The sequence below is a fragment of the Pinus tabuliformis genome, chromosome 5_1 (genome assembly GCF_031772625.1).
Source record: "Pinus tabuliformis cultivar Carrire ecotype Pingquan chromosome 5_1, CPIR1, whole genome shotgun sequence".
Lineage (NCBI taxonomy): Eukaryota > Viridiplantae > Streptophyta > Pinopsida > Pinales > Pinaceae > Pinus > Pinus tabuliformis.
The window spans coordinates 995,390,840-995,415,667 of NC_142305.1; the positions used below are offsets into that span (position 1 = coordinate 995,390,840).

General features: G+C 38.0%; 1 protein-coding gene across 1 annotated transcript; it reads right to left on the reverse strand.

The window, feature by feature from the left end:
* Positions 1–1,468: 1,468 nt before the first annotated feature.
* LOC149168056 (uncharacterized) lies at positions 1,469–2,251 on the reverse strand. The gene has a single exon (XM_089430682.1). The coding sequence runs from the start codon at positions 2,249–2,251 to the stop codon at positions 1,469–1,471; it is 783 nt and encodes a 260-aa protein (XP_089286808.1).
* Between the last annotated feature and the right edge of the window lie 22,577 nt (positions 2,252–24,828).

Below are 24,828 nucleotides of genomic sequence, written 5' to 3' on the forward strand. Positions count from 1 at the left end.
GCCAAAAGGCTTAAAATCTGAAGGGTTTTCTCTTAGGGCTGGCTTTTATGTCTAGTTCAGCCTTGATCGGCCAATGATCCGATCCCAACCCAGGGAGAATCACTGCTTCAATGAAAACATCCCAATTTATGATCTGTTCTGACAGTAGGAATCGATCTAATCTGGATGCTATCTGATGTCTGCCTCCCCTCCTGTTATTCCATGTATATGCTCCATTTGTTTTCTGTATGTCCACAAGCCTTTGAGCTGCCATCCAATCCCCGAAGGCTTCCATGTCAATTTCTGTTCTTCTCAGTCCTCCCTTTTTTTGTTTAGATATTTTATCATATTGAAATCTCCTCCCACTATCCAAGGTGCAGCTGGATAGAGGGAATGCATGACTTCCAGGTTCTGAAGAAAATTTATACGTTCATTCTGTATATGGGGCCCGTATACATTTGATAATAGGATCCATTCTTGGGAACCTAGGATTCTAAATCTCCCAGTGAGAATACGTGGTATGCTGGTCCAATCCTCAAATTGGACCTCCTCTGGGTTTCAAAGTATTGCTACTCTTCCTGCACTACCTGTTGCATCTTGACCCATGATCTCATAATGTGGCTTGAAGTTGTTCATCACTTCTTTTAGTTTTCTCTCCCGTAATTTTGTTTCTTGGATTAGCATTATATTTGGCTTATCCCTTCTGAGTCTCTCTTTCAGATATATTTTCTTTCCCTTACTATTCAGTCCTCTGATATTCCAGGTTGTGATAATCATTTCAAAAGTTTTAGGGGTTGTTGGAAGACCTCCGACAATGGTACAACTTTCCCTGAATTCACCAGCATATCTCCTACCATTTGAATGGTCTCACTCATATGTCTCCTTCCTCTTTTCCTTCCACTTTTCCTTATGGTTCCTGTTTCTATGTTCTGATCCCCTTGTGATCCAAGTTGCTCGGGTTGCTTTGCTATCCATCTTCCTTGTTTTTCCTTGTATCTTTGGAACATGTCCTTATAGAGTTGTTTCTAGTCATCGGGTATGAACCGCTCATCCAGATGCTTCCATTCTTGTAAGAGTTTCCTCATGATCTTTTCTTCTTCTCCTTCTTGTTCCTGTTGCGGGTCTATTTCCATTTGTATCTATTCTTGGGTTTGTTCTTGTTCCCAATCTCCCTGCTCTCCCTCGTTGTCCAATATTATTTTATTCTTTTCCTTGACTTCCTTCCTATTTTCTTTCTGGACTTCTCTTGTTTCTTCTTCCTCTTCTTCTCCTTCCACTTCCATTTCTAGATCTCGCAGGGCTTTGAGCTGGTTCTGGATTTTCTGGTTGCCTTCTGGGTAGGAAGGGTTAGGTCTGGTTTTTCATTTTTGGGGTCTTTTCCTTCTCTGTACTTCCATAAACCCTCCTCTACTTCCTTCGTTCATCTTTCCTTCCTGCTCTGTACTTTTCTTTTCGTCCCCTTGATTTTTTGAGGAGTTGCCTTCATTTTTCAGACAGTGTTTAAACAGATGGCCGTACTCAGGCACCATCTGCACCTAAATGGGATGTGTTCATAATCAACTGGTTGTTGCCAGACTTCATCGTGATATTCTATTTCAATGTGGTCCGACAGGGGTTCTGTGATTTTCATATAGACACAGATCCTAGCATATGATGTATATTTGCCTCTCTTGGTCATCTCTGCTACCTTCACAAAAGTTCCTATTGAGTTCCCAATTCCTTCTAGAATCTCCGGATCCCAAAACTCTATTGGAAGTTCTAATAGTCTGACCCAAACTGGTGCCGCTAACATCCTTTCTTTTTCCGGGTTATAACAATCTTCCCATTGTCTCATAAATAATCCTGCGTTGTTGAAGAAATATGGTCCTTCTTCGAATATCCTCTCCTTATGCTCCAGATTTGTAAATACTACTGTGAAAAAACCCTTTTCCCCCAATTTAAGATCAATATGACCTTTGGGTTTCCAATTTTGTTGTATCCATTTCATCAGATCTTTGTCAGACGGCCAAGTTCCTATAAATTTACAAATAAGTGCATGATCTTTCATATAACCTCTGTAATCTTCTAGTTTATTATTCTGGATTACAAACCTGGGCTTTTTGGTCACCCACGGCAAGAATTTGTTCCCTGTCCTTGCCTGCCATACTTCTCCCATCACCAGTGCATTCTTGCCACGATTTCCAGGTCCACCGTTTTCCCCAATTCGACTTGAATCCCCTGCTGTGATCTCCTTGTAGGAGGGGATCTCTCCCCCTCCACTTGCTTCTATCATTCCTTTGTAGTCTGGCCTGTTTTCGGTGATTTTTGTTCTTATTTTGATTACTACTAATCTATTTTTTGGTTCTACAGGTGAGTACGAGGTCTCCTGCACCTGCCCAGGAGCAGGTCCGCCTGGGGACACCTGTTCCCAATCCTAACCCTAACTCTCCATTGCTATTCTCAGCTCCCTGCTCTTGCTCTCCCAAAGTATCAGTTATTGGATTCTGAGGAAGAAAGTATTATTACCTCCGAAATCATAAATGACCTATGGACCTTTCCATAGGAAATCAAATCTCCCATGTTTACCTTTATCTTCCTTCGTTGAATCCCACTTTAGGACTTTCTCACCAAGGTAGAAATCTTCAACCTTGGTTTTCTTATCAAAAATATTTTTAATCCTTTCCTGCACAACTTGAGACTTGATATATACTTCCTCCCTAGTTTGTTGAAGATGTATTGTTTGGTTGATTCTTCTTTGGACACTATTTGGTTCAACCTACAGTTCTTGAAGCAACTTCATCATTGGTGTTCCCAAGGAGGATGGAAAAACAACTTCCATCCCATAAACTAGTTGGTAGGTGATCTGAAAATGGTGCACTAAATGCTTCTTGTCAAGCTTACAAGAACCTTTCCCACTTCCAAAGCTTAAATGTTCCCAAGATCTAGTGATTAACCAAATGTGGAATTAATAATGCTTGAAAATAAGTTTGAAACTGGTTATGTGCATTAAGTTCACTTGCTTAAGCTGATATAAAATACAGATGACAGTAAGTAAAGTAACAAATAAGAAACACACGCATAACAACAAGATGTAGCAATAAAACAACACACATAACAACAATATTAATTTGGAGTTCACCCAAAACTCTTGGGCTATGTCTCCTTGAGCTCTAGTCAACTCAACTAGGCTCTCTGGGATTATGGCAGCAGTTCTTTTACAAGCTCCATGCTCAACTCCACTAGTTTACATAGAACACAATGTGCTTAAAACACCATATCATCTCTGGCTCTGAAGCTCTTGACTTTTTGGCTCTTGGCTCTCGCTCTAGCTCTCAGCTCTGGTTCTGGCTGTTGGCTCTGGCTCTAGCTCTGGCTCTCAGCTCTAGCTCTAGCTCTGGCTCTGGCTCTTGGCTCTAGCTATGGCTCTTGGCTCTAGCTCTGGCTCTGGCTCCGGCTCTTGGATCTTCAGCTCTGGCTTCTCTGAGCTCTCTCTCTCTCGGTCTCTGCGGTTCGCTTGACCTCCAAGCGACCTTTTGCAACCTTCCAGCGACCTTTAGTAGCTTTGCTGCAAGTCATGCATGCTCTCTGGCTTTTTGCTCTCTCTCAGCTAACAACTCTCCTTCAACAACCTCCAAGCTCTCTATGCATTAGCTACAACAATCTTTAGTGACCTTGTCAATTGAGCTCTCTGACTCCTTTGAGGCATTTTTCTGGCTCTGTGGCTTCCGCAACCGTTTCTCTGCATGTAATCATCCCTCTGCAGATCTGCGGCTTCTCTGCTCTCTATCTCTTCGATTGGCCATCTGGCTCTGTGGCTCTATGCATTCCCAAATGCAACATTTTCTACAAAATGCCTACTTACAACATGGCACAGTGATCAGTAGCTATTACAAAGGGATCAGGGCCTTTTTCTAGGCAAAAAACCGAAAATGGACAAAAATTCCAATACATAGAGATTTTCCAAAAAATACACTATCGGGCGTGAAATCCGGACTTCAAATTCCATTAAATCACCCCTATAAACCCTATTGGGTCTGCCATTAGTTTCATATCGCATCGCATAGGTGGATTGGCAAAAACCCCAAATACACGAGAATACATTGAAAAATCTGAATTCTCAGACTTCAAAAATTATAGAATCGGGTCTGTAATCCCGTCGGGTCGGGCCTTTTATCACTTATCACTATGGCAAGCGCATTGGCCCTATTATCAGGGATCACCGATCACTGATCACTGATTAAATCTAGACCGTTGATCTGATCCCTGATCGGATGGTCCATGTTGCATCACATATCGCTATCGCATCGACCCTTTGTGTCGGGAAAATCCGATCTCCTGACCGCCGATTAAATCCTAGACGTTGATCTATTTTCCCGATTCGACGGCTAAGATTGCACATCGCTATCAGCATATTGCATTTCTCTGTCGCAATGGACCTGAGGGTCTGTACATCGCTAATGACGATCCGTCGATCACCGATATCTCTGACCATTGCTATCGACTCCAATCGCAAATCGCAATTGACATGTCGCAGTGCCTGGGGGTCCCAATATCGCATGTAGGCCTACCTCTGATCTGATATATCAGAGATTGCTGATCAGGGTTCCCTTCTGACTTTGTGTTAAGTCCTCCTCTTTGGTCTTCCAATGGAATTTTCCTTTATAAGGCCTTTATCCCAGAAGAATTTGCCTCCTTTTCAAAGGAATAAAGGCAATCTTATTTCTGCGATAACTTCTTCATCTAAAGTCCGTTTTAGCCCATTCAAGTTGCAGTAGATTCAGAATGACAAGATCTACGTAATGGGACTATTTCTAGGAGCATCCTTGGACTTTCATTTTCCTCTATGAGGAACACTTTAGACTTAGAAGTCTATCCAAGATCCATTTTGGATCACGCCTTCCCACTAAATAAATTTTGGTCTCCAAAAGACTGATATAATGATCTGAATAGTAAATGAGAGTAACTCACCCTCTTCTTTAAGCCTCCATACACTTTCCTTTGCATAGTGCCTCTGAACCAAAGTCTTTGACCACTCTCCTTCTTGGATGTGCTGGTCCTCTTGGGGAAGAACTGTTTTCCTCCTTGATTTCGTGCAAAAATCCCATTGAGATGGTTACAGAAGGTAGTTTGAACTTCTATGCCTTGATCATTGATCCAAGGTGGCTCAAACCCATGTGAAGTACATCTACTCAACAAAATTTTCATTTGTACCTGTTTGAAAAGCTGCCAACAACAACAGAAATACAGACAACAACTAGATGGCCTAAACTCCTCCTTCAACAAAAGAAACAGATTTCACATCTTGTGAAAACCTCAATGTCTTTACATCTGCATCAAATTATGGACTAGATAACAAGCCCACAAAACATGCCTTTAAAAACAAATGACCCTTCAAGTCAAGCATGTAGAAAAAGACCATTAGGACTCTTTTTCAAAAGTTGAAACACTTCATCATTATCTCCATCTTGGAGACCTCGTTAACTTCTCCCAAGTCAACATTGCATCACATGCATGTGAAAGCAATCAACCTTGCAAGTTAATTACACATACATGTTCAAATCCAAGGAAATCATCAACATCCCTGTGTTCATGCATATCATCCTCATGCATGCATTTCATCCTTCAATTTTTGCTTAAGCACAGTGTACTTTCGAAGCTGAAATGAAATATAATGTTGCAGCAACAAAGTGAGTCTCCTACTCAACTTCTCCATTCACCTTCTTGGTAAAATCCTACAACTTGCATTCCATTAACAAATAAATGAAAATTGATGCATCAATAGACATGCAATCTTAATTAGATAAGAACTCTAACCATTTCTCACCAATCCCTTTCAAAGGTACTTCCTTTGTCTGCACATCAGCATCAACATGTGAATCATACTGAAACACATCAATCATGGAATCTTCCTTTCCATTTCTGCCATCTTCTCTTTCCACTTTCTTCAGTTTTTGTGGAAGCATTGCTGGATTCAGAGTCCAACACCTTTAAGCAAGATGCCCTTGCTTACGGCAGTAAGTGCAACATATGTGCATCCTCTTGACAGCATGATTTGCCTTGTCCAATGGACCTTTGTCTTCTTGCTTCATTTCCTTCAAAAGTTTCCTGCATGTGGCTATCCTCTTCCAACATCTAGAAACATTATGGTTATCGAAACCACAAAAGGAACATGCAATTATTTTCCCAAACTTATATGGAAATTTACCATGCTGAACATAATCAAAAGGAATATGACTTGAACCAGATTTATACCTTTCTCTTTCACCTTTATTTCCTTCATGAGGAGGTGAATCAAATGAAGAAGTGGCTCCCTTTGGAACACCATCAATCTCCTCAAGGCTTTCAGAGTTTCCACAACTCTCTGGTTCAAGTGTGTGCTTCTGAACATTTGCATCCTGCAAATGATGTTTCAAGCTATTGCATTCCTCCTTAATACAATCTTCACACTCTTGAGGTAGAAGACCTGAAATGAAACTCCTTCTTGGAACTATTTCAATGGCCTTCCTGGCAGCTTTGGAACTTTCTCCATAAGACTGTCCATAGCCAAGACCCAAATACTTAGGCCTTTCCTCAACCATTATTGGTTCAACAATACCTTGTGCATGTTTACCTAAGTCTTTTCCTTCATAGCCCATCTTGGACATTAGCTTGGAACCTATTCCTTTGGTACACTTTTCAAAAAAACCAATATAAGCATTCTTAGAAGAATTTGAAGACAAACTGGAATGGTTTACCTCTTCTTCAAGCTGATACTTGACTAAGGCTTCTTTGGCAACAAATAGCTATGTCTCCAACTCACGCATCCTTTCTAGGTTCATATTTGCAATATGAAGTTGCCTCTCCATTTCCTACAATTTGTCAGAAGGCAACTGATTCTCTTCCTCCACGGAATTCAACTGCTCTCTAAGTATGCTGCTCTTCCTTCCATCCTCACACATTTCTCTCACCATATCCATCATGGTGGAAAAGTCTTGCAGCTTGCTTCATGTCTTCATCAAAGAATCTTGTGATGAAGGAGGAATTTGAGGACTCACTTGTAGAAGTTGTCATTATGCCAATGAACAAAAGAACTTCAATCAAGATTAATAAAGAGCTTATTCAACAACCTTTTGCAACAAACCTCTTGTGATTCAAGGATTGCCTTGAGGTCCCTTGGAATAGAAGAATGCCTTCAGCCCTTTTTCCTTCTCATCCTTCCTGGACTGAGCTATCATTAGATTTCCCTTCACCTCTGAAAACTCAAACAATAGTTAGTTTGCAAACAAGCATACAATCAACCTCTGACTGTTTAAACACCTTTCAGACAAGCAATCTTTTCTCTGTCAATCAAGCATTCTAATTTAATCTTGTTTGAAGGTGGGGTTAACCAATCTTAAGCACTGATACCACATGATCTGAAAATGGGGCGCTAAAGGCTTCTTGTCAAGCTTACAAGAACCTCTCCCACTTCCAAAGCTTAAATGTTCCCAAGATCTAGTGATTAACCAAATGCAGAATTAATAATGCTTGAAAATAGTGTATGCTTATGTTTGTTTTAAAACTGGTTATGTGCTTTAAGTTCACTTGCTTATGCTGATATAAAATACAAATGACAGTAAGTAAAGAAAACAAAAGCAACACACGCATAGCAACAAGATGCAACAATAAAACAACACACATAACAACAATATTAATTTGGAGTTCACCCAAAACTCTTGGGCTACGTCCCGTTGAGCTTTAGTCAACTCAACTAGGCTCTCTGGGATTATGGAAGCAGTTCTTTTACAAGATTCATGTTCAACTCCACTGGTTTACACAAAACACAATGGGCTTAGAACACCATCTCATCCCCGGCTCTGAAGCTCTCGGATTTCTGGCTCCTGGCTCCTGGCTCTGGCTCTGGCTCTTGGCTCTAACTCTGTCTCTAGATCTGGCTCTCGGCTCTAGCTCTGGCTCTTGGCTTTGGCTTTGGCTCTGGCTCTTGGCTCTTCAACTTTGGCTTCTTTGAGCTCTCTCTCTCAGCTTCTACATGTATCAATGGTTCACTCGACCTCCAAGCGACCTTTTGCAACCTTCCAATGGCCTTTAGTAGCTTTTGTTTCTAGTCAATCGTGCTCTCTAGCTTTTCTCTCTCTCTTAGCTAACAACTCTCCTTCAGTGACCTCCAATCTCTCTATGCATTAGCTACAACAATATTTAGTAACCTCATCAATTGAGCTCTCTAATTCCTTTGAGGCATTTTTCCAGCTCTGCAGCTTCCCCAGTCATTTCTCTGCGTGTAATCATGGCTCTGCGGCTCTACGGCTTCTCTGCTCTCTGTCTCTTCGATTGGCCATTTAGCTCTATGGCTGTGTGGCTCTACACATTCCCAAACAAATCATTGTCTGCAAAATTCCCACTTGCAGCGTGGCATATTGATCAAGAGCTGTTACAAAGGGATTGGGGCCTTTTTTGAGACAAAAACTTGAAAATGGACAAAAGTTCCAATACACAGAGATTTTCCGAAAAATACACTATCGGGCATGAAATATGGACTTCAAATTCCATTAAATCACCCCTATAAACCCTATTGGGTCCACCATTAGTCGCATATCACATCACATAGGTGGATTGGCTAAAACCCCAAATACACGGGAATACATTGAAAAATCTGTATTCCCGAACTTCAAAAATTATAGAATCGGGTCTATAATCCCTTCGGGTCCAGCCTTTTATCGCTTATCACTATCGTAACCACATTGGCCCTATTATCGGGGATCGTCGATCGCCGATCGTCGATTAAATCTGGATCATTGATCTGATCCCCAATTGGACGGTCCACATCAAATCGCATATCGTTGTTGCATCAGCCCTATGTGTCGGGGATCACCGATCTCCCGACCACCGATAAAATCCTGGCTGTTGATCTCTTTTCCCGATTCGATGACTGAGATCGCACGTCGCTATTGGCATATCGCATTTCTCTGTCATAATGGCCTCGGGGGTTTATACATCGCCAATGTCGATCCATCGATCCGCTGATCACCGATATCTTTGATCATCGCTATCGACTCCAATCGCAAATCATAATCATCATATTGTCATGCTTGGGGGTCCCGATATCGCATGCGGGCCTACCTTTGATCTGATATATCAGAGATTGCTGATCAGGGGTCCCTTCTGCCTTTGTGTTAAGTCCTCCTCTTTGGCCTTCCGATGCGATTTTCCTTTATAAGGCCTTTAGCCCATTTTTAGAAGAATTTGCCTCATTTTCAAAGGAGCAAAGGCAATCTTCTTTCTACAATAACTTCTTCATCCAAAGTCCATTTTAGCACATTCAAGTTGTAGTAGATTCATAATGACAAGATCTATGCAATGGGACTATTTCAGGAGCATCCTTGGACTTTCATTTTCCTCTACGAGGAACACTTTAGACTTAGAAGTCTATCCAAGATCCATTTTGGATCAGTAGGGAGAGGTACCAATTGATTTTTTAGTGGTTAGTCTATCTGCCCATAAGGAATTGGCTAGCTTTTTGTTCCATGTTTTCTTATTATCCTCTAAGAACTTTTTGATGATGTTCACCAGAATTTTGTTTGAGGATTTTGCTGGTTCATTTCCTTGAGGATAATAGAATGTGGAATGGCCCAGGGTTATATGATACTTGTTGCAGACATCTATCATTATTTTTGATTTAAAGGCTGCTGCATTATCAATAATGAGCTTAGTTGGACATCCAAATCTTGATAGAATGTTGGTTTCAAGGAAGGTTATGATAACTATGTCAATGGCTTGCCTTGAAGGTATGGCCTCTATCCATTTTGTGAAGTAGTCTGTGGCAGTGAGGATCCATTTGTGTTGGGCAGAGGAGGGTGGGTGAATTTCACCAATGGAGTCTAAACCCCATTGTTGAAAAGGTGTTTTAGCAGAGATTGGCTTGAGGGGTAGACGTAGAATCTTTTTCTTTCCCTAAAAAATTTAACATTTTTGACAGGAGGTCACGTATCTCTTTACATCAGCAAACAAGGTAGGCTAGTAGAAACCAGCTCTAAGAATCTTATCAGTAGTGGTTTTCCAGTGAAGGTGTCCTCCACAGTCACCTGCATGAAACTCTTGTAATACTTTTTCAAATTCATCTTTTAATAAGAAGTTGAGAAGAATACCTTCATGATCTCTCCAAAACAAAGCATTGTCTAATATTCAAAAATTTAAGGACTTCATCCTTAAAAATATGCTTTTGGTCTTAGATAATTCAGGAGGAGCTTGTAAATTCAGTAAAACATAAATGATATCAGCATACCATGGTGATTCAGTAAAGGCCTGGCTGATTAGTGGAGTTGCCATCTCCTCTTCATTATCTATTTGTGTAATAAAGTTTATATCCAGGGCCTGACAATTTGATTCAGCCATGAGCTTGGCTAAACCTTGGCCCTTGATTAACTTAGTTGGTTTGATTTCTATATCATATTCTAGAATAGTGGCAGTCCATTTTCCCCTCTTTCCATCTGGACCACCCTGAGTTAGGATGTCATTGACTACTGAATTAGGAACATCGGCTACTATATGAGAATATAAAATGTATACCCTAAAATCCTTATTATCTTTGACCAAAGCAAAGGCTTGTTTTTCAATTATGTTATATTTTAAGGGGGCATCTCTCAGGACTTTGCTAAAGAAAGCAATAGGTTGTTCATAGCCTTGGTCATTTTTCTGCAGTAAAACTGCAACAATTGTGTGCTCAGAAGCAAAGGAAAATAAGATTAAATCTTTGTCAAATTTTGGGCTGATCAAAACCGGTGTTTTAGTTAAGGCTAGTTTGATATCTTCAAAGGATTTCTTAGCCTTAACAGTCCATTTTATGGTCGAATATTTTTTCAACATATTGTTCAGTGATCTAAATAATTCTGCTAGATTAGAAATAAATCTTCTAAGAAAGTTAATTTTCCCTAAGAAAGCTTGCAATTCTCTAATGTTCCTTGGATGTTGTATCTGTAAGATGGCTTCATTTCTGCGGGGTCTATTCAGATACCATCTTTTGAGATTATATGACCTAATAAATTTCCTTCTTCTAACCCAAACAAAGACTTCTTGGGGTTCAAAGAAATTCCATATTTCCTACATTTAATAAAAACCTGCCTTAGATGATCCAAATGTTGACTATCAGATTTTGAAAACAAAGTAATGTCATCTGGATATATCACAAGGAAATCATGAATTTCTTTCACAAAGGCTATATCCATAGCCCTTTGGAAAGTGGCTCTTGCTTTCATTAGTCCAAAAGGCATTTTCACATACATGAATGTGCCTCAAGGAGTAGTGAAGGGAGTCTTGGCTTGGTCATCAGGATGAACTAAGATCTGATTGTAACAAGAAAACCAATCCAATAATGAGATTCTGGTTGATCCAACTACCCTTTGCAAAATATGTTCCATTTTGGGGAGAGGGTAATTGTCTTTAAGAGATACTTTTTTGAGGTTCCTAAGGTAGACAAAGAGTTTGATCTTGCCCATTTTCTTCCTAGTTGGTACCAAGTTTGAAACCCAATCAAAAAATCTGATTGGTGCAATTATCTTAGCATCATACATTCTCTGGATTTCCTTTTCAATTGAAGGTAATAGGACAAGATTAATCCTTCTAAGTTTTTGTCTAAAAGGTTTTTGATTTTATTTTATAGGGATTGTGTGTTGTATGATGTTGGTGTCATAGGACTTGAGGTCCTCATAACTCTAGGCAAAGACATCCTGAAATTCTTTTAATAACTCAATGTATTTCACCTTTTCAGTTGGAGGTAGTGATTTTGAAAGTTTGATCAATTTTGGATTTTCATTAGTGCCTATATTACACTCCTCTATATCAGATTTCAAAGGTTCCATTTTAGGCTTCCTAGGAACATCATTTGAATCAAATAAATCTTCCAAAGGGCTTAATCCCTTAGGTAAGAAATTGTCTTTGAGATTGAATACTTCAGTGTCTTCGTTAATTATTTCATCAATCTCAACTTGTTTTAGGTTTTCTACATCTGATTTTGTAAATTTAGTGGGATGAAATCTATCCATCTCTTCACCTTCTATCTCATTTATTTCTATTTTGTTTTTAATGTTAAGATAAATTGATGTGTCAGTATCTATATTTCTATTTACAAATTATTCTTCTGAGATTAAAAAATTGTTTATCTGTCTGTCATTAGAGAATATTTGCCAGTTCTTCAAATTATCTGGGATTGCAGGTCTATGCCTAACTTCACTAGTGTACTGATGGTTAGGTTCAAAGGGTAACTTGTAGGTGCTCGCAAAAATTGCTAAACTATGAGCCTGCATATTATGTTTTCTAGGAATTACAACAAGCTCGGTTTCTAAGAAACTGTTTAGTAATTCTACAATGGTTCCTCTATAACAACTTAATCTAGGGTATTTTTTCATATGTACAATATCAATTTGTTTTATAACCAGTTCAGAGTCTCCCATGATAGAAATTCTTTTAGCTCCTAGATTCCTAACTAATTTAAGGCCTAAAATTAGTGCTTCATACTCGACCATATTGTTAGTATGTTTAAAATTTAGTCTGTATGCATGGCCTTCTAAGTGATTAATCTCCAGATTGTATATCCAAACTCCTTCTTCTGCTCCTAACTTATTGACTGACCCATCAAACTCAGGATTCCACAACATCTCATGTTTATAATTCTCATCATCTGGTGCAACAAACTTTTCCTCATTTTGACTACCTTGTGTAGGGGAAAGTTCTAAAATTTTGATAGTTTCCTCCTGTTTTGAAACTGGAATTTCATTTGGTTATGTATCAACACTGTCTAAAAAAGTTTCTTGTGTTTGATCATCATTATACAGGATAATCCTGGCTACTTACCATGTATTTCATTAAAATTTCTTGGTACAGAGTCTTGGGTTGTCCAAAAACAAAATTTTTTGCATATGACATATCAAGTTGTAAAGATCCTTGAAGTTTGGCTCCCCATGATCTGGATAACAACATGTCGTACTCCGGTGGGATGTCAGCAACCACAATATCCATAAGGATGCTCTTGGTAGGATATTTAACTAAGGTAACACACATGTCTTTAATCAACCCCGGACACTTTACTTGACTTGAGTCAAATGAAAATAAGTCCTTGTAAGGCCTTGTAATGTCCAGGTTTAATTTCTCCATTATTTATTTGGGCATTAAGTTGTGGGAGGCCCTAGAATCCAACATTGCGTTATGAAGAATTTTGTCATGGATGCTAAGGATAATGTAGAAAGGTGGTATTCCACCTTCTAGTGGTTTTCCATTAACATCTGGACCAAATATAAGTTCTGGTTGGTCATCAAACAGGTTAATATAATCCTCATTTTCAGCAATGTTTAGAGTTTGGTTTATCTGTGTCTTGTAGGTTTCATTCTTAATTAGTTTTGTTAAAGGGACTAAAATCTTTAACTTAGCTACCTCTGCTCCCAAATTGAATGGCAAAGGGGCTTTTTCTATTTGAGAGTTTTGAACTTTCACAGCAGGGATTTGAGTGGGATGGTCTTCTTTTCCTTTACTGGGGGTATCTTTTTGTTGGTTTTCAAGTATGGTGTTTTGAGGTGTGTCCACTAGTTTTTTATGGGGGAATTGAAGTGGAGGGCTGATCATCAGAAGGTTGATTAGGGGTTATATCTACAATGGTGGGGCTAGAAGGATTGTGGTTTTGTCTGGGGAGAATCTGAAGGATTTTAGAAACCGGGGCTTCTTTAATTTTCCTGGGTTGTGTTGAAGCCCCAAAAATCAGGTCTACAACAAGGGGGATACCTATCCAGTCCGGACCTTGAAAGCAGCTCATTTTCCATTTGGGATGGTGGGTCCGACTGGGGATAATGGGACCAGTTTCCCAATTTGTTTGTGATGATAAGAGTTGATGTTTTCCTTTCTAAAGATTTCTAAATAGAATTCTTTTAATCTAAATCTAATCTAAAACATGCAATTTTATTCTAATGAATGGAAACATCTAATTCTAAAACTATCCTGGGATTAACTCTTCACTTATGTGATCTAAAATAGTTTCTAACAGCAATTGGTAATAAAGATCATTCAATTGCTACAAGAAAAGAATTCATTAAAAGTGAATTGTTTCGTATAAGAAATTAGCCGAAACAATTGTGAGAAGCATATCGCATAATAAGTTATTCATACATTAAGCATAAACAGAATAGCCACCATTGTACAAAAGTGCCAAATGATAACGTAAGCATTCAAGCTTTCATATATAAACAACTGAACATAACATACTACTTGACACATAAGCAGAAATCATTAAGAGATAAAAGTACCATTGATAACAAGTCCTACTCATGAGCTTCAACATTATATATTTATCTTCTCATAATTCAATATCTACTAAGAGTAAAGAAATGCATTTTAGTAGCAGACATTAAACACAGATATCAATAAATCTCGTTCCATTCATTCATCAAAACCTCCTCAGAGGGTGCAGAAGTGCATGTTTTGAAGAAATTTTTTTGACAAATTTCTGGACCCCTCTCTAAATGCATGAGAGTGGTTAAAACAATACTAACTAAAGACTAGAAATATTTTATTACAAAAACATAGGAGGAGGTTTAAATGACCGTCCTCATCTAAGGAAAAAATAAATCAAAAATAAAACTAACACTGTATTTGAAAATTAACTATGCATTTGTTCTCTGAGATCGCAAGCATTCAGCATCGGCTTTAGAAGTGTTGGTTGGCCGACCTCCGATTTTAGTTGTCCTGCGAAAACAGAATCAGCAAGTGCTGGCGCTATCTTTTTAGCAGAATTTGTAAGGCATTTCAGAGTCATACATTGATTGTGCAGTTTAACCAAGTATTATCAGTAAGTGTCCCAATTCAACTTGGTTAAATTCTTGATTGACTCTGCCTTTTCTTCAGCTTTCTATCTCCAGTTTATCTGCAGTTGTTGTGCCTTTGGGAGAAATCCCAGAGTAGTTTATGATATCAGGTTTGCTCAATGCAGATTTTCATTGACACAGTCAATGACATTACTCGCTGCTGTTGGTTCTTCTTCCGCCACCTATTCTGCCTTTTTGATCTGTGCATCCCACTTATTGAATAAAATTTCTTTATGGGATTCATTGATCTTGAATAACCCTACTCTCTTGCCTTCCTACGATTCCTACCAATTCAAATAATTAGAAATTTTCTTATCAATTAAATCATAATTGAGTCACAAATCCATGACTTGACTTGTGATTTTGTCGCTCATCTCACAATGGGAGCTCCATTGCAATATTCTTTGGCAGAAGCCGCTTGCTGCTGCAAGAGTTGGTCATTCAAGGCAAGGGCTTCTGAGACAAATTTTGTGACTTTGGGGTCATCTTTATGCATTTCTAACATGGCCTGTAATTGATGTTCCTTTTCAGCCAAACTGCTTTGATACCCCAGTTGCATCTGTTGAAAGTCCTGTTGTAATTTTTTCAATTTTTCTTCCGCTTCCTGGTTAGCGCTGGCTTACTCTAATGTTGTTGCAAAAATAGGATTTTTTCCTCTTTATCCTTAAGTAGTAGCTATACTTCGAACACTTTATCAATAGTAGCAAAAGCATAGGCTCTTGTCATCTGGGATAACTTAGTAAAATTTTCTGTAGGATCAGTGGTAGGGTATCGCCAAAGGACATCTAGCTGCTCTGCCTTAGGTGAGAGCATGCTATCTAATTTCCATTTCTTTCTTTGTCTTCTTACCACTACTTTGTGTTGCGGACTGTAAAATACATCTAGAGGAGGAATCTCCTCTATCTTTAGCATGATTTCAGATGATGGGGCTATGGGAATATGCTCCGTTTTTGGAGCATTGACGACTGTTTCAGTGTCCATTTTTGTCATTGCCTGTGCTATATTCTCAGGTGTCTTCATGTTTTGCTCCTTGGTATTGATCAATTCATTAAATGTTTCCCACTCTTTCTCCAGCTCAGTTCTTACTGGCTTTGTTGGTTGGATGATGGGAGCGGGAACCTTCACCTGTGTTGGCGACAAAACTTGTTGTTCTGGGTTCTCTTTAGATTGGGCAGTATCCCTAATTGACCGTTCACTTTTATTATGGTCACTCTCTGACCGTTTAGACTGTTCTGGTGATTTTTTTCTAGACTTAGACTTGGACTTGTCTGTCCCCGAGCTTCCACTTATACTGATGCTCAGAGTGGGCTCCCTTATTGGTTCTAAGCACAACTTGTCCAAAAGGATGTTTGCTAATCTCCACACTCTATAGAGTTTGAACTCCTTGAATTTCGCTTGGCCAAACTAAATTTGGGCCATGTGCAAAATGTCTTTAAGTGTGCTCTTCTGCTGGAAGATGTCATCAAAGAGATCATATTCTTTATTGAATACCTTTATTTTGACAGTTGTAGTAAATTTTTTTATTACATCAAAGGGATCAAACTGTCTCCTTGGAAATTTAAACAGTCGTAGACTCAGCATGTTGTCTACTTCTTTGAAAGCATGAGCTAAATGAAACAGCGAAAAGGCTCCACAGGCCATAGGGAATTGCGGCCAGATGGCATTTTTCTTGTCTTTCAATTCTTTGCTCATTCCTCCAACCCCGTAGGTTTGGTAGGCTATTTCACGGGCCAATAGCTTATTAGGAACATACAAGGGAAGCACATGAGGTGAAGCAATGCTTCCAAATACTCTAATATAAGTGAAAAAATCTTCTCCAAACCATCTTCCGAGAGGGAGAACATCAAATTCAGCGTCAGGGGAAAATCTTGGGGTGTCTTTAGTATACAACATTTTGTGAAGGGGTAACATAACTCCATGAAAAATTCTATAAAAATATGGGGTAGAATTGGAATCCCACAATTCCTTATGGTAGACCTGAATGGGCAAGGGATTTTGTATAGTCCACTTCCAACCCATTAGAGGAAATCTAGAGACAGGACAGATTGCATCCATGACATAAGCAGCTAAAAGAAAGGAGGATAAATCCTCTGAGAGGGAGTTATCTTAGACCGGTAATTCCAAATAGCCGAGGTTAAATTATCAGACAATATCTGGGCCCAATCCATAATAGTGGCGTTGGTGGCCGCATCTAATAGGGGTAGCCACTTGGATGAAAACTTGTTGATATCGAGCCTTCCAAATAGCCTACATAGCATAGCAGCAGCAAAACAATATGGAGAGGAGAGGGAACCAGTACTGTACATACCATATTTGTTCTTTTTCAATGGATCTTCCTTTGCTGACTAGCTTTTGGTGCATTCTGCCAAATCTTTGTTCTCTTTGGTGAATTTCTCCACAAACTTCTTGTTGTAGCTAGCCTGCGGCTCTGGTAAATGGTACATAAGTCTTAAATCCTGTGGGGTAAATGACCCAATAATTTCCTAGTTCCGAGACTTGAATTGCTTGTTTGTTATATCAACGTTGTCTAATACCCACTTGACCATGTCTGTATAGGAAAGGATCTTAGGCCTTGATGCTATGCGGTGCAGGAATGAGCATGCAAGTTCAGTAAGTGATGCTTCAGATGACCAGCGTGCATCTGCTGTAACTGTAACTTCCATAACTCTGGGCTTTTCTTCTTCCAGTAGACTGTACATGCGTTCCCAAGTGGATATGCCAGCTTCTCTGATATAGGTGGTGTCTGTGAATAAGGGCGTCATCTCTGTTTTCTCAGCAACCATAGATTTTCCCTTCTTCCCATTACGTTCTGCACACTGCTCTGTATATTATTCTGCTTGCCGCTCTTGCAAGTTTACAAGTAAGGAACGAATAATGGTAAGTGATAAGGTGATGGGAAACCTCTTAATTTTGAAATCATATCAAATATATCACCCTACGTGAAACAACCTTTTGATAAGATCTAAAGCTTTTCTCATAAATGATCATCAATAAACCACTAAGTTGACATTAATGTCCATAACTCGGTATCGGATTATGAGAAATATTTCATTGAACAATGAGCCTTGTTGATCTGCGATAAAGTGATTTTGTGATTTTCTTCGCAATATCGCAGATCGCAATATCACATATTTCCATATCGCTAATCCTTTTTGTTAACAATCATTTATTTCTTTATGCGACTACGAGATGCGATTTGCGAGATGATTTATCGCATATTGCAAGATCGAGATGTTTTATCTTAGGTGGTGCTTGCGACATATGAAATCTATGATGTGCGATGAGTCTGTAAGGCGCGTGATTTCACATCATCGTGTTTTCACAATTTCGAAAGTTTGTTTATATGATATCCTCCTTTACCCTTTTGTGATGCGATGTTTTATTGTTAAGAGACGATCTTATTTGAAACTTATCATAATACTTAAGTTTTTGGGTTTTGCGGATGTTTTTCCTAAGTTTATGATAGTGTGTTTTATTCAAAGGGAATTATCAGTGCTATTTTTTTCTTTTTTAGAGCGGTCCCCATTTATTTAGATTTATTACTAATACTAAATAAAAAGGGGGGTTGTTGTTGGCCACAACAATTGGCGATCCACTAGGAAGAACGAGTTATCTCTGAGTATATTTTGAATTTTCTAAAACTTCCAAAACAGAAAAGTTTTCTGGAAAATCAAACTTTATTATAGAAATATAAAGTGCATCATGCTCTTAGCCATTAATGATAGTTTGTTTCTTCCGTGCTAATTCTGATTATTTTCCCCAAAGCTAGTCATTGTATTTACATCAGCACTACTTGGTTTATAAAGATAAAAACAAAGACATCTCTGTAGATCAGTTTTAAGTATGCTCATTTTTTGTAGGTAGAGCCTCTACTGCCAGCAGGCATTCATAGCCTCGACAAGGTTACTTGTTACCCAACGATGATCCTGTATCCTACTTCGAGAAGTATACAATTTTCAAAGATAAATCCATATCCACACTTAATGCTTTTGTTTACTTTTAATTCTTAAAGAACAATGTCTTGGTTTGGTGGCCAAATTTTGACAGTGCCATTCACTTGATTTATAACTTTGCTAAACAAGCTAGCTCATGATGAGACCCCTTGTATTTTGATTGCAACAATCTTGAGTCATTGCCCTATTTTGGTATGCAGTTTTGGCAATGTCAGCAAGTTATAATCTCTATGATCATGATAAGTCGGCTCGTGATGAGAACTCTTATTCTTTAAGTCTATAGTGTATCATTGGATTACTCTTTGAAACTCGTAATTCCTTAGGTGGGGAGGACGTCATTGGTTCCTTAAGAATAGCTCTAGATGATAATTATAGAGTTTATGAAGACAAATTTTCTACAAAGAACCTTCGTTTTGTTATTGATGCTTTTCATGACTGATATAAAACAATTCCCACTAAAGGTTGTTTTTATCAAAATTCGTAAGGCTGAAACTGGTAAAATTTTCAGGCTTGTAGCATTTGACTGTATCTTTCAATAATAATGATCAATTTTCCAAATCAGTTCTATTTATATAAGAGAAAAACAAAATTTAGAAGAAACACCAATCTTTTTTGTGAAATCCAAAGGTAACAATTTACAACCAGTTTTATTATTAAAATAAAGCTATAAACAGTAATTTACAAAAATAGAAGAGGTCATCTTCTATGGAAAGTATTTTTTAAGGATCTTCTCATTAACAGGTAAAGATTCTTTTTTCCTTGCTAAATCTTGCAACATGAAAGTCGATGGACCTATAATTTCAACAATTTGGAATGGTCCAAGCCACATTCATTGGAATTTAGAATGTTTTCCTTTTTCTTTGTGAGCCTTATCGCATTTCAATACTAAATCTCCAATTTGAAAATCCTTCTTAGATATCCTGTTTGGATCGAAGGAAGCTTTAACTAATGCTTGATGATGGACATGTGTAATTTTAGCCTATTCTCGTTGCTCTTCTAGCTTAAGGATCTGCAGTTGTCTTAGTTGTAAAGATGAAGATGGTATTTCCTCAATAAATTGAACTAAGGCTAAAGAAGGAATTGCTAGATGAGTTGGGAGAACTACTTCTTTCCCATAAACTAAATTAAAGGGAGAAGTGTCGATGGAAGCCTTTTGAGTTATTCGATTTGCCCAAAGAGCATACATCAAATATTTGTGCCAATTTTTATGATTCTGATCAATGGTTCGCTTAATGATTCTGATTAAGTTTTTATTTGTTGATTCCGCCAACCCGTTCCCTTGTGGGTAATAATTGGTAGAATATTTAAGCTAAAAACCTCTTTTAAGTGCAATTTTAGTCATAGCATTGCCATAAAAATATGATGCATTGTCAAACATTAAAGAATAAGGTAAACCAAACTTGGTAATTATGAATTGTTCTACGAAATTGATGATATGTTCAGCATTAGCTGTCTTGAGAGGAACTGCTTCTACCCATTTAGTAAAATAATCTATAGCTATAAGGATGTACTTGCTATTTATAAGAGTGAGGAACGATCTCACCTATTATATCCAATCCCCATTGATCAAATGGTTGATCGATATTGACTGGTTGCAATGGCAATGCTGGTTTCTTCTGTCTTCCAGCAATAGTTTGACAAACCTGACATTTCCTTACATAGCTATGTGCATCTTTAAATAGTGTAGGCCAATAGTATCTTGCGTGCAAAATTTTATGTGTTGTTTCATCTCTTGCATAATGTCCACCTACTGGTCCATCATGGAGTTCATGCAACACTTTTTTAGCTTCAGATTTCTCAAGACATCGAAGAAGAATAGAATCATAATTCATCCTAAAAGGCACATAGTTTACGAGTTGATACTGCTTGGCTTTCAATCTTAGGGCTCTTTTCTTTGTATAATTCAGATTTGAAGGAGCATATCCATTTTTTAGATAAAACATGATATCAGCATATCTCGATTCAATATCATTTAGGCTTACCTCATACATTTGTATCTCTTGATTACGAGATGGTATTTCAGAAATAAGCGATGCTCTAGCCAACATCTTGCAAAAGCCTTGTCCTTTTACAATATTTGCTGGCTTGATCTCTGCGTCATATTCTTATAGGGCAGTGACCCAATTTGTTCTCTTTTCACCCATGTCTTTCTGCACTAAGAGATTTCTTACCACTGGAAATGACACTATTATCTTTGCATGGGTCTTAAGAGGAAAGGGTCTAAAATGTTTGATCGTTTTGAAAAAACATAAGCTTGTTTCTCAATGTCAGAATAATTTAATTCAGGCCCTTGCAAATTTGAACTAAAGAAGGCAATTGGGGCTTCTGCTTTGTCTTGATTGGCTTGTGTGAGTACTGCAGCATCTGACTTCTTAGAGGAAAATGTATACAAAATGAAGGGATCAGAAAAATTTGGAGTTGCCAGGGATGGGGCATTAAAAATTGCTTGCTTAATCAGATTGAACGCTTCATACTCTGCTTGGCCCCATTTAAAGAGTGAATTTTTCTTCATCATTACTTGTAATGGTGACACAATCCTTGAGAAGTCTGGAACAAATCTTTTAACAAAATTAATTTGGCCAAGGAAGGATTGCATTGCTTTCTTATTATGTGGTAAGGATATTTCAGAAATTTCCTTAATTCTATCTGGATTAATATGGATTCCAGATTTTGACACTATAAATCCAAGAAGTTTTCCTTCACTTAATGCAAAAAAGGGCTTTTTTGGATTAAGTGAAATCCCATACCTTTGACAACGTTAGAAGATTTGCTTTAAGTCTCTAAGGTGATTACCATGTTTTTTAGAATATACTATTATGTCATCCAAGTAAATCACCACTGATTTGTTTACTAGTCCCTTAAATGCGACATCCATGGCCCTTTGAAATCCGGCGCCAACGTTAATGAGGGAAAAAGGCATCTTTTGATATGCATAAGTACCCCATTTGGTTCTGAATGTGGTTTTTAGCTGATTGTCAGGATGGACCAAAACTTGGTTGTAGCGGGAGGAACCATCTAAAAAGGACATTAATTCTGATCCCGCAACTTCTTGCAATATTTGTTCCATACGAGGCAGGGGCAAATTATCCTTTTGGCAGGCTTTGTTAATATTTCAAAAGTCAATACAAATTTGAATGTCTCCGTTTTTCTTTTTGACTGGAACCAAGTTGGAAACCCATCTAGAATGTCGAATGGGAAAAATAATTTTGGCTTTCAATAATTTATTGAGCTCAGATTTAATCTGACTTTCTAGATTAGGATGGATCTTCCTCAGCTTTTGTTGGACAGGTTTTTCATCAGCTATCATCGGGATAGTATGCTGAATGATTGAAGTGTCGTAAGTCTTAAGGTCATCGTAATTCCAGGCAAAGACACTTTTATACTGTTTCAGGAGTCGAACAAAGGCTAATTTTTCTTCTGGGGCTAGGCCAAGACCTAGGTTGATATTCTGTGGCTTGGTATCCGTTCCTAGATTTACTAATTCATAGTTCAAAGTTGAACTCTGAAGTTTTTAATTGGTAGACCTTTTAAATCTATCTTTCAAATCATATAGTTCTTCCAACTTGGCTACAGATTTTGGTATGGCATTATTGCTGCTTTCTTATTGTAACTGCTTGTCATGTTGGTCCTCATCAATTATCTGATTAGTGTAATATCCTTCTGATGTCAGGAAACTTACAATATCAGGGTCATCATTAAAAATTCTCCAGTTGGTAACATTATCAGGGATGGAGGGCCTACAGATCGATTCGATTGAGATTCTGTTTGGGATATAATCTTTTGAGGGAATGAGCTTGGAAGCTACATTAGCCAGGAGGTCAGCACTAGCATTTTGGAGTCTGGGAATGGATGAAATATTGAATGCTATAAAATGTTCAATCAGGTCTTGCACTAAAGATTGATAATGCTTTAAATGACCTGAGAGACAATGTATATTATTTCGTACTTGTTTAATAACAATCTCAGAGTCTCCAAAGACTTGTAGATACTTGATATCTAGTCCGATTGCCTTGTACAACCCTTGTATTAGAGCTTCATATTTTGTGGTGTTGTTTGTGCAATCAAAATCAAGTCTACTGGTTAGCATGGTTTTATTCCCTTCTAGACTAACTAATACACATCCGGCTCCTGCTACATCATTAGACTTAGAAACGTCAAAAAATAATTTCCAAAACAAAGAGTTATTTACAGGACTATCTACAAAATTAACACATTCAAAACTATCTGTTTGAGAAAATTTTTCTACTTGAGATAAAAAAGAATGTTCTAAATAAGGCGAGGTATGAGCATTAAAATTTCCTAAGAAAGAGTCAACAGAATAGTTGCCAATTATATTGTTGTTGTATGCTATAGGTTCATTTTCTCCTTCCAATTCCATATCTATGTATTTTTGGTGTCTTTCTCGCTCAACCTTTATCTGATTTGGTTTACCATTGTAAGGGAGCCACATGTGTGACCAGTCAGTCGCAAAGTATCCATGAAGATTTTCAGACCAAACCCTACTAAGAATTAAACGATAAAATTTAGGAATGTCTGCAACTAAAATATCAATGACTTGACATACCTTTGGATTGGATGACAGCCTTATGGTAACTTGATTTAGTTCACCAATTACTTCAACCTACGATCGGTCCAACTAAACTATGTGTACTACAAATTTTTTAGGTTGGAAATTTAACATTTCACATATTGTTTTAGGCAAAATATTAGATGAAGCTCCTGAATCTACCAAACAATTATGCAAAATTTTGTTGAAAATTTCGTAACTAAGAAGGAATGGGGGAGTATGGGATTTGAGCTACCTCGAATTAAAGCAATATCATTTGGGTCAACTTTATTTGCCATATTAGTTGGAGGTTTTCTCATCTCATGAGAAGCTTGCGAGATTACAGCGGCAGGAAGAGGTGCAACGAGTATTGCATGTAACTCTTTCAAAAGTAGTTTTTGTTGATGTTTTAATTTGCTCAGTTCATGAAAAGTAATGTTAGCCCTAGTCTTCTTCATGTCTTCAATGATATTATACTCCATCTCATTAGAAACAATCTTTTTTTAGCTGGATTTGATGAATCGAATTGGACTGGGCTTGTTTGAGTCGCTTTTGGTGATGATTTCTTACCTGTGACTTTATCCTTGGATACCGAGCTTGCGCTCTTCTGTTTAGAACTAGGTTATGGAGGATCGAGTTGATTTCTACTTCTGGTACTGACTGGTGATGCCTCTTGATCCTCTTTGTCTAGAAGAATGAAGTCCCACATTCCCTATAGCTCTACAACTTCATCTTCATCAATAGGTTCTTCATTAGAAACTTCCTCTTCTTCTCCTTCAGATTCTGCATTTGTTATAGCATTGGGAGGCTTTGAATCAGTTGAAGGATTTTTTCTATAAGGCTTGTAGGGTTTCTTAGAAGAAGTCTCTGCTACTTGTCTTTTAATGTCAACCATTTCATTAGACATGGTTCTTAAGACTTTTTGCAATCCTTCTAAATCAACTGGGTCCTTTAATTTCTTTTTCTTAGGATCATCTCTAAAAGTAACCATCTTAGATATTTTTCATCAACAACGTTTTTCTTTTCTAAAGCTAAGATATGTTTTTCTACCGCTATCGCTTCCTTCATGTTTTTGGCCAATGTTGTCTTGGCAGCCCTATCAACAAAGATCGCTATGTTCGATGGTAAAGCAGATATGTACCATTCACTTCGAACTTCTTTGCTAGGCTTGGAAGCGGTCAGAATTTTATTCAAAAGCTTGTTGAAATGCGAGTTAAAATGTTTGATAGGTTCTCTTGATTTAGTCTTAAGATTCGATAGATCATTGATCAATGTTGCCATAGACCTATCATCACCGAAATTTGTCAAGAATTTCTCTTGGAAAGTGTCCCAACTAGTAATGGACCCTGATGGTAATGAAAAATACCAGGATCTGGCTGCTGCTTGTAAAGTATAAGGCAAAAGTCTAACAATAGCATCTTCATTTGTAACTCCACTTAAATTTATTGAAAACATAAAGTTGTTTATGTGTTTTTCTCCTAGCATGCCTACTTAAGGATTAAACTTGGGCGGCTATTTTAAAGAATGGGCCGGTAATTGACTCAAGGGCGCA

Bases quoted from the DNA above. Each gene is read 5' to 3' on its own strand.
- LOC149168056 (XM_089430682.1), bottom strand. From the start codon at position 2,251: ATGATAGAAGCAAGTGGAGGGGGAGAGATCCCCTCCTACAAGGAGATC.